The following is a 16004-nucleotide window of genomic DNA, read 5'->3' as shown; positions in this document are numbered from 1 at the left end:
AGCCCTGCATGTCTACAGAACTAGCGATAAGATATCTGCAAGTGACAGCTCAGCTGCAACTTTGCAGCTGAATTTTGATTAATCAACACTGAAAAAAACTTTATTTTGAACAGTACCCTGTTTTGCTTTGCAAATTTTTACCCCTATTTGGTTATCAGATTCTCGTAGTAAAGCCAAGGAAACTGACCCAGTAGCAGTTTACGTACTTCTACTATACAAAAATGCTACATGCAAAAACTACTTAGTTACAGGTAAAAAGTAATACAACATACAGACTGCTACAATACATACACTACACCCTTCTCTAGCACATGCAATGGTTTCTATAACAGACTACGCTAAGAGTCAATTAGCTTCAGTTGTTGCTGTCCATAAATTCCTTATTGAACAATGCTTCATGGTGATTAAGCGTCCTCAGGAAAATGGCTTGTTGTTGCAGTCTCTCTCTCTTTTGAAGTGTGGCTTTTAGTCGTCCTCTGTTCCAGTGAAGTCTTTTCTTCTCATTTGGCTGTCCCACACTCAAGGATATGGTACTATCCTGCTCCACTACATCCAGGTGGAATGGTGCCCAAGGTCTCAGGGGTCCCAGAAGACACACAGTTGTTAACTGATCACATCATTATATGCCCTCAGAAACGAAAGGGAGATCTTAATTACCCCAACCCCAACAGCCATTGTAAAATTTAGAACTCAACATCAGAACGTTAGAAAAATGTAGTCTGATTGGTTAGCACACTCTTGGGGTGGTGTGATGTGTTAAGGCTGGTGTGTGGCTCCTTTTGTTGTTAGACCGAGGTGTCTAACTGTGTGAAGATGAACAGAAAAGGAAAATAGGAAGGAGCGCAGCTGACTGGCACAGAATGTGCGGATGGTGAATAGCTAGGGATAGATAATGGATTGAGGTAAATTTTAAACGTTGGAATGAAACACAGAGATACCTTTGCCCAAACAGTAATTAAAATAAGGTATTGTTTAAACAAATGCGCTACCTCTCAGGTACACAGCCAAAGTAACCTACTCATATCGACAGAAATTAAAGTTTTGCTGCCTCACCTCCTGAGCACTTTAAAAATTGCAATAGAAATACTAAATTTAAAAAAAGGCATCAAAGCACATCTGGAATGTCTGCAGACAAATTGTGCATAGACTGACACAAAAACAGAAGTGGATATGAGAAGCCTACTGGACCCAGCGCAGCTAAGCTATAGAAGCTGCTGATGCGATGATCCTATAGAAATAGGAGTCCCAGGATCCAAAATACACATTGGTTCCCCCTAGGGACACCAGAGAATGGCTCCCCAAATGTATGGGAGTATGGACGAGTCACCTATACAGTCGGACTGTCATTAGAGAGTCTTTTAACAAACATGTTGTACTGAATAGTGCTAAGCAACTATCCCAAAGTAATACAAAACCCTGCATACCCAAAAACCAAGTTGGTACAAGTTGGAAAGGGCGGTCAGAAGAGAACAAGTCACTGTAGGTGGGCAGTTAAAAAAAAAACCAGAGAGCAGATGATTCACAATGTCTTTCAAACCGTAGGAGCAGCAGTAAAATGCTTTCTTCTGAGTTAAAGGGTGGAAAAGAACCAAGGACCACACTGTAGCAGATGACATCAGTAGTGACTTCCCTGAAATGTTACTGCAGGTGGGAAAATCGAAAGAAGAAGGCACCCAATGGTTAAAATTGTGACACATTTGCCTTTGCTGCAGCCCTAGTGGCTTTAATCAATAAATGTATTAGGAGAGACTGGATTACACGTGCGGGCTGTGCCATAGCACTAAAATATATTTTATATACATGGTATTCTTGTATGCACATTATTATATATATTATACATTATAATGTGAATATTTCTTAGTTAAATGCAATGGTCTTAACACTGGTGCCATGTTAGGGCAGCTGTTAATGCACTTTTAGATACTGTAAAGTTGTTCTCGCTCATTGCTCATTTGTTGTTATATCAGTAATGTAGTAGTGCATCATGTGAATATGGTTTATGGAATTCTTTTCATCATTTTTTACGTTTACATATACACCTTTATATTTTTGTGTCAAGAAGTAAAATTGCTTCATATGGTTAGTATGCTCCTGGTGTTTGGCATGGTTTAATTGATCCTTCCACTTTAATTACCACAATTCAGAGCAAACTATTTGTTGTCAAGAGGTGGTACAGGCAGGCTGATGAAGGGGAACTCCTGCCCCCAAAAGCGTTCATGTACCTATAAGCCTAGGCACCTGACATGGATGATCCTCTTTCCTAGTGTTGATTAAAGTTCATGCTGCCGGAGGCTGCCTGTTTTGTCGCTGCCAAGGTTGCACTTCACCCAGCAGCTTCTCTCCTTGCTCTGGATGGCTGGCTGCTTCATTTTGCCTACCGCTACTTTTTTCAAGTGCAATTTTATCTTTTGCTACTTTAATTAATTTCTCTCTGCGAGTTAGCTGCATGAGATTGCTCACCGCCTAATAAGGCTGTATTACTGATCAGGGACGTGGGGTCAGGGGAGGCAGCTAAGGCAGAGCCTCAACTAGCATCAAGTCTGAAGCTGACAGCTTTTTCTCCATTCAAATCGGCTTGTAACAGGTTACACAGCAGGGAAATCCTCCCCACTGTGTAACTTGTCATGGACGGAGCGCTGCCTGTTGATTACAGGCAGCGCTGCATTCGGCTTTTGACAGGTAGTTAGGTTACACAGCAGGGGCTTTCCCCACTGCCTGTGTAACCTAACTTGGTGAGGCAAGAGCTGCCAAGTCTCTACTCTGTGTTAGAGGTGTGAGCTCTGTGGATGGCGTGGACCAATGGCAAAATTCAAAAAATTAAAAACAGTGAGGACATCTATCTTGATGCCTCACAAGTGACGAGCAAGTGAGGGACATGGAGGGGGCGGAGCTTCAGCTGGACGGGGCGGCGCTTCGGTGCCTCACCCAGCACAGAAGGCACGGCAGGTCACTGTTACGGATTCATTGTCTAGTTGTTTTGGACTATCTCTATATCAGGAATTACCTGATAACTTATGTAAATTACCTCCTTATGCTGCCATTTTATTCTGTAGTGGGATAGCAACACTATTTTACACAGTTGAGCGCCTGGATTTTTTTTCTTGCTGTTCAAAAGCTACATAGTAGGCTATGTTCTGTTCACTACTTTCAGAGGCATAATTACACAGGGAGCCATCAGAGATTAGGTTATACCAGAAGGTTGTACCACTTCTCTACAACTAACTGATACAATACATACAGGTCTGGAAAGCACCATAGTACAGTCTAGTGCTCAATCACATTTTAGTTTGTCTTCGTCCTGTCCATGGGCATATTCACAGCATGAGTCTCCAGGGACTGGATCACACTAAAGACTGTGCCATGGCCCTGGCTAACTAACTGCAGGGCACTGCTGTCAAAGCCCAGTGCCCAAAAGTCACCTTCTAAGCAGGCCCTGCTGCAGTCTTTGGTCCAGCAGGGTCAAGGTACATTCTCAAAGGCACATAGAGGAGAAACCTGTAGCGCTTACCCCCTAAGGAGCCACTGAGAATCCGGATCTACCATAGCTTGTCTAGGGGATTTTAGCAACCTGCAGGCCCAATAGCATTAACCCCCCCCCCCCCCACCCCCCCAGTAAGTGACTGATAAAACTGAGATCCAGGCCAGAAATATGATGCTGAAGAACATTTATTCGAACACTTAAATAGGGAGAGAGAGAGAGACATCCATGAGAAAAATAGATAGTACAAAACTCCAGACTCACCAGTCCCTTTCAGTATTCCAATGCAGAATCAATAGCATACATGCTGACACTGAGTATTTGAGCAACAGTTGAAGAGTGATGGACATGAGATCTTCAGTAGGAGGGACACCAGACTTGCTCCTGAGGTCCATTCAATTCCAGGCACCTCCAGCAGCCATCTCTCTCCTCCTCAATCAGTATTAGGCCTCCTCCATCAGACTTGAGGCTTATCAAAGCATTTCCCACACTTGAACATTTCCATCGCCAGGCCTGAGGCTGGGGGAAGGCTGGATTTAGACTCCAACCTAAGACATAACTGAGCACATGGCAATTCCCCATAGTATACAGGTGAACCTCGAATAATTAGAATATCGTGCAAAGTTCATTTATTTCACTAATGCAACTTAAAAGGTGAAACTAATATATGAGATAGACTCATTACATGCAAAGCAAGATAGTTCAAGCCGTGATTTGTCATAATTGTGATGATTATGGCTTACAGCTCATGAAAACCCCAAGAACCCCAAATCCACAACCTCAAAAAAGTAGATTATTACATGCAATCAATAAAACAAGGATTGTACAATATCGGACCTCTGAAAAGTACAAGCATGCATATGTACTCAGTACTTGGTTTTGGCCCCTTTTGCAGCACTTACTGCAATTACTTTTGCACGATATTCTAATTATTCGAGTTTCACCTGTATATACACCTTCCCAGCAGGGCCGGATTTACTCTCCCTGCTGTCCCGAGGTCAGGTTCCTCAATGCGCCCCCTCCGCGCCAAACTCCCTCCAATGGAGAATGAAAACCAGATGGTGGGGCGGCAGGGTTAGTTTAATTTTTTTTATTGTTTCTTTATTTTTTTTAACTTTATCACTTTTTAACTTTTAACTTTTTAGTTATTATTTTACTTTTTTACATTTTTATTTATCTTATTATCTTTTACTTTATGTTTTATCATTTTTTATCTTATTATTAGTATTTATTTATAATTTTTTTCTTATTACTTTTTAATCACCTTTTTATTTTTTATTTTCATTGGCGGGACGGGTGGGCGGAGGACAGACTTGCAGTGTTATTACACGTGAGCTTGGCAAAATCACCAAGATCACTTGTAAACGAACAAGCAGCTTCCCTGCTTTGTATTTAGCACTGCTTACCCAAAGCAGGGCTAAATGTAGAATACAACTATGCGTCGGGAGATTCTCCATCCCTGCCACCCCTTTGCTCCCTGCCGCCCTGAGGCTCGGTGGCCTTGTGGCAAATCTGGCCCTGCTTCCCAGCATGTGCCACTGGCTATGAAACCTCCAGCCATTGTCTGGTAAGCCGCACACACTCATAATGTCCTCCCATTGGTTGCCCCACATCGCAGAAGAGTCACACCCCACTCAGGCAGGTACAATCAATGCTACAACACCTCGAATTAACCAGATAAATGCCAACTATAGTTCAGCCATGCTGACTACAGATCTGGCAACCACTAAATTTTTGGTAGCCATTCCACTAAAGGTGGTGGGGGCTACACACCCATCTGGTTAGCCACTGTGTAGAGGTAGAGACCAGCCCAAGTGGTGTAATAAACATCCTGCCTGAAGAGAACAATTATCCATGAAGTACCAAAAATTTAGATAGAAGTGAAAAAAAATATGGATGTAGTTTTCCTCAGCAGAGTTGACAGATAGGGTTTTTCAGAGGCTGGCCCTCAACTTTTGTTTCTGCTTGCTGCATTGAACTAATCAGTCTAAAAATATCTGCAAATCCTGTTTCACTCAATAGAAGATAAAGAAAAAGTTACTGTACAAATTAAATAAACCGAAAAGAGTCGAGAATTTTTCCATAGTGGGGGATATTGGCAAATGAGGGTTTCAATGTGTGGCCAGATTTTAGCTTCAAATAGCACAATCAGATAACACATACAACTATCCAGTGAGCTACTAATGCTACCCAGCACACAACTACCGTATTTGCCGGCGTATAAGATGGCTGGGCGTATAAGATGACCCCCCACTTTTTGTGTAAAAATATAGGTTTTGGGCTATACTCGTCGTATAAGACGAGTATAGCCCAAAACAATGTTTAAATGCACTTACTAACCTCCTTGGCGGTATTCCCGGGTGTGGCTCGATGTTAATTTTCAGTACCGTAAGTGTTAACCCCGAGCCACACTCGGGATTACAGTCTCTTACCTTGTCCAGGATCCCAGCAGCGTCCTCCATCTTCCGTCCTTCAGCTACTACCGCGCTGAGCCAATCACGCTAATTACTGAATATAAAGCCTGCCGTGATTGGCTCAGCGCTGAGCTAATCACGGCAGGCTTTGGATTCAGTAAATACAGGCTTTGTATTAAAGAATACAAAGCCTGCCTTGATTGGCTCAGCGCGGTATACTGTATGTAGCCAAAGCTACATACAGTATACCGAAGTATACCCGGCGTATAAGACGACCCCCGATTTTCGGGCGATTTTTTTGGGTCTCAAACCCCGTCTTATACGCCGGCAAATACGGTATGTTAAAATCAGACCAGTCACTCAATATACCATAATCTTTATTATCTGTAATATATTGCAGCCAGTTCAATGGGAACGTACCCCCTTGAAGCATGTTCTGTATAAGTTCCATACTTTGCTTCCTGTACCACTAGTTACACCTAAAACTTCCAAGGCAGGTTAGAAATTGATTGATACACTAATGCTATTGTGAGGATTCGCTCCAATACAGTAGTGCATTAAGGACTCTTCCACTCGCTTAGAACTTCTTTTTAAGGGCATCTGTGCCCAATTTTATTGAATGCAACTCAATAGTCCACACAGGTTTACCCTCGCAGGGGTATGCAAACATAACATCCAGCTTTTCTTCAGCCACAATTATACTGTCCAAGTCTTACCGACTTCAGGTAGGTCCATAACAAAAGCATCCACTGGCCACACAGGCTGGTCCTTAGCCACACAGGCAGATAGCCACACAGGCAGATAGCCACACAGGCTGGTCTTTAGTCACACAGGCGGATAGCCACACATGCTGGTTTTTAGTCACACAGGCGGATAGCCACATCTGCTCCCCAGACCAGCAGACACACAGTCTTGTTCTAGGGTGGGGCTGTTCTTGTAGGAGGCTGGGGCTTCTTGTAGAGGCCCTAACAAGCCAGCAAGCTTCAGCTGGGCTTGTTACCTTCAAGCCTCCAGCCCTCTCAGCACTTCCCCCTAGAGGCCAACCTTTTGTATACCACCTGAACCTAGACCCAGACCTTTTTATCAGCCGGCTGCCACACTATGTATGGGTAAAAACAACTGAAGCACTAGGCAAGTGAGCAAGTAGGCTGTGCTCCAGCATGCAACCCAAAGCTTAATTTTAAGCTTGACTGGATTGTACTATTTAAAACTCATGGGAAATGTAGCATTCCCTACAGTGGCTTGGGTTTTTTATTACTTTGAAATGATTGATCTATAAATATACACAGCTGGCTACCTGGAGAATGTGTACAAACAAGATTGTGTGTTTCAACCTTTATTTAATATATTAATGTATTTCTAAAAATATTATACATTATATACACAGTCTTACATAGCACAGTAATGTCATTATGCCATTTGTTTAACATTTAAATATTTTATTCAAGATTCAATAAAAAACATGAACTTTTGTCTCTGTCTGTGAAACTAATCCATGATTCCATCCGCATCCTCTGTGTTTTATGGTTACTTTACTCCAGTGATGAAAACTCTCGTCTCTAAGGCATAAATTCTTTCTTTGGTGAGTTTTAACTCTACCTCCTGACATTTGAATGGTAAAAAAATGATATCTGTTCTCTCTAAACACAAGGCCCATCAAAACCAATTCATTCATTATGACCCTGTCACGGCTACAGATAGGAGAGATAAATAATATTTTATTAAATGGGAATATAGGAAATGCACACAGAATACTGTTAGAGAAAACTTAGTAATGCAGCCAGAGGAAATATATGCATTCTAGCACAATCATTATTCAGGATTGTGAATAGAAGTGCTGCTTATAAGTCCCAATAAATCTTTATTCAATGTGAGGTTGAGGGGAAAGCATAGAAATAGCCCATGTATTTTGGGGGCTCATACAGGTACCCCCTTATCAGGGGGGAAATATATCAGGTCTGAGATGGCTTGAAATTGGATACCAATTTGTGTAGTGTGTGAGAATGCATAGAACTCTTCAGCACCTGATTTGGCAGCACAATCATAATGTCCTTCCACCACAGCTACTGTGTTTATGCCCCTACAGTAATGATGCTCACTTTCTTCTAGTAATGGCACCACATACACTCATGCACACACACACAATCACATGTATTGTGCCCACTTGCCATCCCAGTTGCTAAGCTCTCATGTTTTCTCATTCTATAAGCTCTGTGCTCATATTCCTCCAGATTTATTTCGACTACATTCCAAAATATTTTAGAAAGTCAGGTTCTATATGGTTACCCCAGGGGCAGGGCTGTCCCCATAATGAGCCAGCCTGACGCTATTGCCTCAGGTGACATCTTTTTAGGTCATGTGAGGGGGGCGGCAGGCAGAGCAGCATGGACGCTCTGCTGCACAATGTTTTTGTAGTGTGACTGCCGCTTCCTTTCCGGCCAGAGCGCTTAAAGCTGCTAAGAGCTGGACAGGGAGATAAGGGCCATACACATCTCCTCGCCCAAGTCTTAGCAAACCTGGGACATTCTGGCCAGCATCCTGCTCAATTCCTGGCAACCAGTTTTTCCATTTCTTGTAAAAGAGTAACACGTAGCATAAGTATTATCCCATGGACAAAGTAGTCTTAGATAGACATGTAGTTTTAAATAGACTTAAGTAAAAAAGAAAAACAAAGATGTCATCAACGGCAGTGGCAGCCACTATATTTCTCTTATGACATGTTTATTCTAAGTATTTTTAGTTATACAAAAATATAGTTTTTTTTGTCTGAAAAAACATTGACATACAGTAATTAGAGGGTTTTGAATATTTTCATGTATGTTATTGGGTACTTGAGATCAAGTATTTTTAATTTTCAATAGCTTTACAAGTGGGGAAGATTTAACCTCATATTTTTATGGATATCTTTGTCCAAAGTGGGAAGCAGGGGTAAACTTTCCCAGCTGGCACAGAGAAAGCAATGTTATCCTGACAGAGGACACTCAACACTTCATCCAAAACTATAAAGTGTAGTAATGCATTGTATCTGCTGTTTCAAAAATGAAAAACATTAGTCTAAGTAGCTAGTTAGCTTTATCAGTCCAGTAACAAATGTTTTTTTACTCCCATGTGCATATTACTAGAGTGCAGTCTCAAAGAGGTTAATGCAACACTTTTCCTACAGGAGCCAAATAAGTTACAATTCTGCTTAAGTCCCAAGGCAGCAATTGATTACAGAAAATAAATGCAATGCTAATTAGAACATGGCATCCCCCCTGCTTTCAGTAAGGGTCCACTTACAGCCAATCCATCACAAGAAGGTGAAATATTCTCCCAAGGGTGTGTTTGTCTTCCTGTAATGCTAATACTAGTGTGCTTAGTATCCCCTGTGGAAAACACACTTAGGACCATTTTGCAATACGCTCCTAATTACCTGAAAGCAACAGAACATCAGTCTTTGAACTCAGGCACACCGCCTCTAGGTACTGCCACTTTTAATTAGTAAGGCTCCTTCAAAAGCCAACAACAGAAAAGAAAAAATCAGTTTCTAGTTTTAAGAAAAAAAAAAATAGAAGGCAAAGGTAATGTTGCATATCCGATATTAAATTTGATCCAAACCCTTCAGCTTTTTTTTAGTTCATGCTGACAGGTAATGGAAGATACTGTACTTAAAAGCATCCTTCCACCCCTTTCTAGGTATCAGGAGGATTTCAAATCTGAGAATCGAGCGTGCTCCAGTGGGTTTCTTTGGAAAAGATTTGCTTTTTCCTCTAATCAGACTACATTTTTTCATTAAAAAAAAAAAGAATACTTAGTGCAACAAACGGATGTCTGCATTGATTGCCATTTTTTTTCTGATACATTGAGGACAAGCTTCTAGTATTTAACTGACAGCTTCCTTTATTAAAGGAATGTGTTGTCACTTTAGTCAGAGGGTGGTGCAAGGAGCTGGCAGATTCTCTGTTCATTCTGTGCTACATTCTACACAGCAGCTTATGCTGGGGAAAGCAGCTTTCATTAAGAGATGCTGGATTCCACATGTTCACTGCCTGCTCCAACGAGAGGATGCAGCTAGCAGGGACAATGCTAATTGTCAGTTTACCAGGCTGCTAAACTATATTGGAGACCTGCCAAGCCATAAAAGATGGATTTCCTTGCAGATCTGGAAGAGGACATACATCTCCAAGACAACAATTCCCATCTATATCACAACTTTTCTTCTTTTGGTGGGTAGTTGTATCCTTGTATCCTATCATCACATCCTCATCTCATAGATGTTTTAATTTAATATACATTTGTGTCATACTGTGTTAGCAATGAAAGTGAAAACATGAGATAGAGAGTTTTGTTAGGGGGACTGATTTCTAATATACTGTTTAAAGATTTATGTCTATGTTAGTTCACATTCTGCTAAAAAATATTAGTAGGCTTATTCATTAAGGCAAAGAATCCTGTGCAAAGTGATGAAACATATAATAACCATAATTTATTGTTCTGACACCTCTGAATTGATAAAAGGTGAAATTTTATTTGTTGCAGTGGGACACTGCCATGTGCAAATTATCAGTGGTCTTTGAACTACCTAATTGGACTATGAGTGTATATTTTAGCTTATATTGCAGAAAATGATGTGCAGTTTGTACATATATATTTATACACACTGCTCATATATAATTTTACATGAGTAAATTCATATCTTTTTAACATGCACATAATGTCACATTTGCAAAATGTTTGACCTTGGTACATTTTGATAGCACCCCAAAATCTGTTATGAGCAAGCTTTTTAAAGGGACCTAAGGTCATGACACTTGAACCATGATTATGTATGTCAGCATTATATCAGCCTGTGCCACCATCATTTGCTATTATTTGGCTAAAATAAGAAGAGAAGTCATTGATTTAGATACGTCTCCCTACTGAGCATAACTGGTGTGTTAAACTCATCTATCTACAGCCATTCACGGCAAGTTTGTGTCCTCAAACATAGTAATATGCCTGCATCATAAGTAGCTAGTGCGTGAGAGATATTATTGTAGAACAGCCCTGTTCTGATTACAGTGGTATTGTTATAAATATCAGAAAGGAAAGTGCTATACTTCAAAACACCATAACCATTTTTATTATAGAGGGATGAATGCAGTCTAGTGTTGTTTAAAAAGAAAAAGAGGCTATATAGTAATTCTGTGGTAGATATAGTATAAACATAGCCCCTTTGAAACCACATAAATAGATATGCAGTAAGATAGACCGTGTACTATCAACCTCGATTTTCATTTTACCTCTACATTCCTGTTATAGCAGTTGTGTAGGATGTCTAAATATGACTGTGTAGTCCAATAGGCACCACAGGTAGACTTGGTGTAGTCAGTACTCTGCACTCAGTAACAGAATTTGCGAGCTATGCCCCTTATCTTTCTCTGAGTTCTGAGGGTAGTGGCTGTTACTCAGCTCTGCAACCATAGAGCACCTGAGTGGGAAGGCGGCAAGTGGTACTCTACTGACAGAGAGAAGAGTTTTAAGGTATTTCCAAGGAGAAATTGGTTACAAATCACAACATGCAGAACTATCAATAGATAAAAAGGTGCTAAACTGCAACTGAAATTTAAAGGTAAACATGTACAATATACTGCAAATGCATAGTCATGTGGAGGATATGCTACCATAAATCAAGGAGATTATGATCTAATTTAAAGATGTGAGCTGTATTCCATTCTTTCTTTGTTTAATTATGCATTCCTGATAGTGTTGCATGCAAGTTTAATAGCTCCCATAACTTGCCAAAATGAAAGATACACAATTAAACAATGACACATTGACAAACCATTTGCAGTTGTTTTGTGCAAACTATAATACCACTTTATGTTAGCAACCACTTCGAAGATGGTGACTTCAGTGAGATTACCAGCAGGAAGTCATTTGTGCATAGACAATTATATGCCCTCAAGAGCAAAGTCATGCAAGAGACTCCCTTGTATGTAATTTTTACAGTTTAAAATGACCTAATAACATTTTAATGCCAAACTGAAGATCACTGCATCATTGCAGTGTAGAGGTCAATGGCAAATGGTTTTATCTTTTCAAACATGAAAGAATTTGGAAGGGCATCTACCTGTCTAACATGATTTAAGATTTAGAATTCTAGTAAACATTTTTACTAAAATACTACATGGGTTCACTTGCTTGTTGTAGCATATGTAGAAAATTACAGTATATAAGATACAGCCTGAAGAAAGCTTATGGCCTCCGTCAGGTCAGGCAAAATCCTAATATCTCTGGCCTTTCTTTCTTTCGTTATTTCGTTATTATCCAATTTCAAGATTCATTTTCAAAAATCCAAAGCACTAAATATTAATCTCTTTGCACAGAGGTTAGCTGCCCTCTGTTCCAACTTTCGGTTTAAATGGGCTACAGATGCTATTACATACCTGGGCGCGAAAATCACCCCCAAATTGGACAATATGTTCTCAGCTAACTTTCCCCTACTACTGCGTTCTATCAAATCGGACCATCTTGGATGGTCCAAATATCTCTATACTTGGTTTGGCCGGGATGTCATCCTGAACATGACCATTCTTCACAGTTATTGTACCTCCTACAGGCCCTACCTGTTGCGGTTCCCTCTTTATTTCTTCAACGACTCGAGCGTTGTTCATTACCTTTGATTGGGCAGGCAAATGACCCAGACTGAACCATCGCTTACTCTCCTACTCGAAACTAAATCGTGGCATTGGTTTTCCAGGCCCAATCAACTACCACAAGCCAGTCCATCTCACTAGCATCCTACAGTGGTGTAGACACTTCACCTCTGAACTCTGGGTCTCGCTGGAAGAGGAAACATCAGCGATTCTTTTGCCAGGTTCATCTTGGCTGCCAACATTCCATTCCAAATGGTTTAGGACCATCTCACAGAGGGCCCAACATTGAAAATCACGCGCTCCTCACCGCTCATTTTAGTATGGGAAGGTAAGATTATTTAGCTGGCAGTTATTGCAACTCTCCAACTTTGTACATACACTACGCAGGAGCTTTGATCCCTCATTGGTACCTACTCAGTTTGAGAAACTTTGTACTGGAAAAGGTACATTAAGGCATGCCTTATCTCTCATCTACCGTCTCTTAAACAGCCCTCCCGATTAATTCTACCCTCTGTTTCTACTTAAGTGGGAGCCCAACCTTCAAACTTTGTTCATTAATGAACGGAGAGATGACATTTTATACTTTTCCCATTACTCCTCCATCTTCAGCAGACTCCAAGAGTCGGCTACAAAATCCTATCCCGCAGGTACAGAGTTCCCACTCTGTTACATAAAATTTGGCCCCAAATGCCATCCACCTGTTGGAGATGTCAGGCCTCAGAGGGTACTCTCTTACACATTTTTTTTTTGTTGCCCTAAGTTGAAGCCCCTCTGAGACCAAGTTAAGCAGCACATTTTTTATCTCAAGGTTATAACTCGGTCGCCTACCTCTTTCACCTCTCTCCCTTTTCTAGGAGGAGATATAAGCATTCCTTGCTCATACAATTAGTTAATGCAGCAAGAGCTTGCATCCGGTTACTCTGACAACAGAAGGCTCCTCCCTCCATTCAACTGTGATTTTCTAAAGTTACCGAAGTTAGAGAGAAGATCTCACGGCTTCTCTTTATCATAGAGAAGAGAAATTCCACTGCACTTTGTTCTACAGGACTTGTCCACCTCTTCCCGGGAATGTAAGCATGGAGCTGTAAGCATGGATACCGAAGCAAGCTCCCTGCCCTTCCTTATCCCAGTTTCTTCAGCATCTCTTACTTCTTCCTCCCCCTTTTTTCCTCTTCTACTTTACCCCTCTGCTTTTCTGTTCTCTCCTTTTTCTTTCTCCACTCCGATTCTTTTTTTCCAATGTTACATTTGTTAAAACTAAAACTCAGGCAAAGTTACACCAACTATTCTTTCGGGGTTGTCATTTGGAAATTCATAGCCAGTACCTCTTGTGCCTTGAGGCATTATTGTGATAGAAATTTGTTTTTTAATTACCTCCTGGTGAGGAACAGTGTTTTTTTTTTAGCCCTTCAACCCATTATGCTGGAATGTTTCTATTGTTCATATACAGATTTTGCTGTTTTGTTTAAATAAAGAATTTACAAAAAAACAAAAGAAAGCTTATGGCTACATCCCCCTGCCTTCATTAAGCATACATAGTAATGTTTACTATGTTTCATAGTAAACATTAGTTTGCTCAAATAGATCGCCAAATGATGCTGCCTTAGGTGGACTTCTGGCTATCGACCAAAGTGCAGGCTAATAGGATCCATCCACTTCTTCAGAAAACACTGTTAGACATCACCAGATCCTAGCTTCTCTTTCTCTGATGTGAGTTAACCCATCAGGAGAGTAAATCTGAAGTGTAATGTACACATTTAATACCTTTCTTTGTTCCCCCATCCATCCCAATCAACATGCAGTTACAATTTTTTAATCAAATAATTTTGTTTTAAAATAATATCCCTTTTGAGACCCAGTGACATCATCACTGGGCTAGTCTTCTGGTCTTTGTTCCAAGTTTGGTAGGAGGGCTGTCTGGCTTCTGAAAAAGTCACAGCACCCTGCCTTGGATCTTGTTTTGGTTGGTTGCTGCAGACTTAAGCTGTGCAGTCTTCTGATCAGTTGTTTGACATACACATCTAAAGGGATGTCAGGGATGTGTTCTTTTATATAATGCTCAGCAACAAAAATTACTGATGGCAGAGAAAGTTAAGAGGGCAATAATTGTACAGATCAGGAAAAAGGAGATTGACTGATGATTGAGCTTGTTCAGACAGGAAATTAATTTGAGCTTCTGTAGCTTCAAATGATTCTATTGTAGAGGTGCAAGATTGTAGGGAATTGAGGGTAATCCATTTCAACACAGGCCTGGAGTCCAGCCTTGTTCAGAGAGGTTGAGAAATGAAGGTGGGGGGAAAGTTTATATGTGCACCTTAATTACACAACAATCATGTTCCCAATGTGACATAGCACACGTTACATCCTTTGTCCACATCTTATGGCAACAATGTTGCCTATTAAATAGAGACGAGCCTGGGCTTGGTGCGAACCCAGTTTGCCTGAGTTTGCCCAAGCCTATTTAAAACTGTGACTGCCACTTTAAGTCCCAGTGACAGCCAGACAGTGGTCATCAAGACAAATAGAGAGGGTGAATATCCCCAGCAGGGACACAGACAACAACAGAATTCCAACAGGGGTTATAACCCCTTGCCATTCAATAGTTTTGACTTTAGATGCACTTCTCGTTATTTCAGTTATACATTGATAAGCATCCATGATCAGTAATTGCTGCCTTTCTCTGCTGACGTGATAGTAATCTTTGCCATGTTGATCAATTCCTTAGGAGTCATCATATATTGCTTAGTATTGTACTGTTGTGATTGTTCAAGTTCCATATTGTCCTTCTGAATCCCCATATACAAATGTCCAAAGTTTCATATGGTGGCTTTCTTAGCAAAACAGTCACATTTACTCTTTTTATATAATATTGTAGTATTCAAGGTTTCCTTTTTCCATATCCAGGTTTATATGATCATGAACTTTTCACCTTTAACCAGTTGACATCCGCGGTGTTAAACCCCCTTTCCATCCAGGCCATTTTTCAGTATTCAGCGCTGCGGTACTTTGGCTGACATTTATTCCGTCATGCAGCGCTGTACTGAAATGAATTTTATACCCTTTTTTGGGGACAGATAGAGCTTTCTTTTGGTGGTATTTAATAACCACTGGGGTTTTTATTTTTTTACTATATTAAGGAAAAATTACCGAAATTTTTTAAAAAAACAGTTTCCCCTATATTAAATGATAAAACATTTATTACTACCCAATTTTTTGGTAAAATATAAAAGACAGGGTCACGTCGGGTAAAAAGACACCAAACATGTTAAGCCTTAAAATTGCGTGCGAAACCTCAAAAAACAATATTACCCAAAATTGGCTATAGGCGACGCTTTAAAAGCTGTTACCGCTCATCAGTTTAGTGTTATCAGTGATTGATGGCCCTAAAATGATTGCTCTCACTGCGACGTTCGCGGCGATATGTAACATGTGTAGCGCAATTGTCATTTTTGCGCGCTGGGGCACCGGACACGTATTTACGTTTATAGGCGCGTA

General features: G+C 40.6%; 1 protein-coding gene across 1 annotated transcript in view; it reads left to right on the top strand.

Annotated features, from left to right (window-relative positions):
- Positions 1–9922: 9922 nt before the first annotated feature.
- LOC108799259 (melanin-concentrating hormone receptor 1-like) overlaps positions 9923–16004 on the top strand; it is an 11177-nt gene continuing 5095 nt past the window's right edge. Inside the window, exon 1 of the mRNA XM_018571133.1 lies at positions 9923–10097. Coding sequence (XP_018426635.1) covers positions 10016–10097 — 82 coding nt within the window. The 5' untranslated portion in view covers positions 9923–10015. The remainder of the gene's footprint in view (positions 10098–16004) is intronic.

This window comes from Nanorana parkeri, unplaced genomic scaffold (genome assembly GCF_000935625.1).
Source record: "Nanorana parkeri isolate BGI_ZX_2015 unplaced genomic scaffold, ASM93562v1 scaffold3, whole genome shotgun sequence".
NCBI lineage: Eukaryota > Metazoa > Chordata > Amphibia > Anura > Dicroglossidae > Nanorana > Nanorana parkeri.
This window is presented reverse-complemented; position numbering and strand designations above follow the sequence as displayed.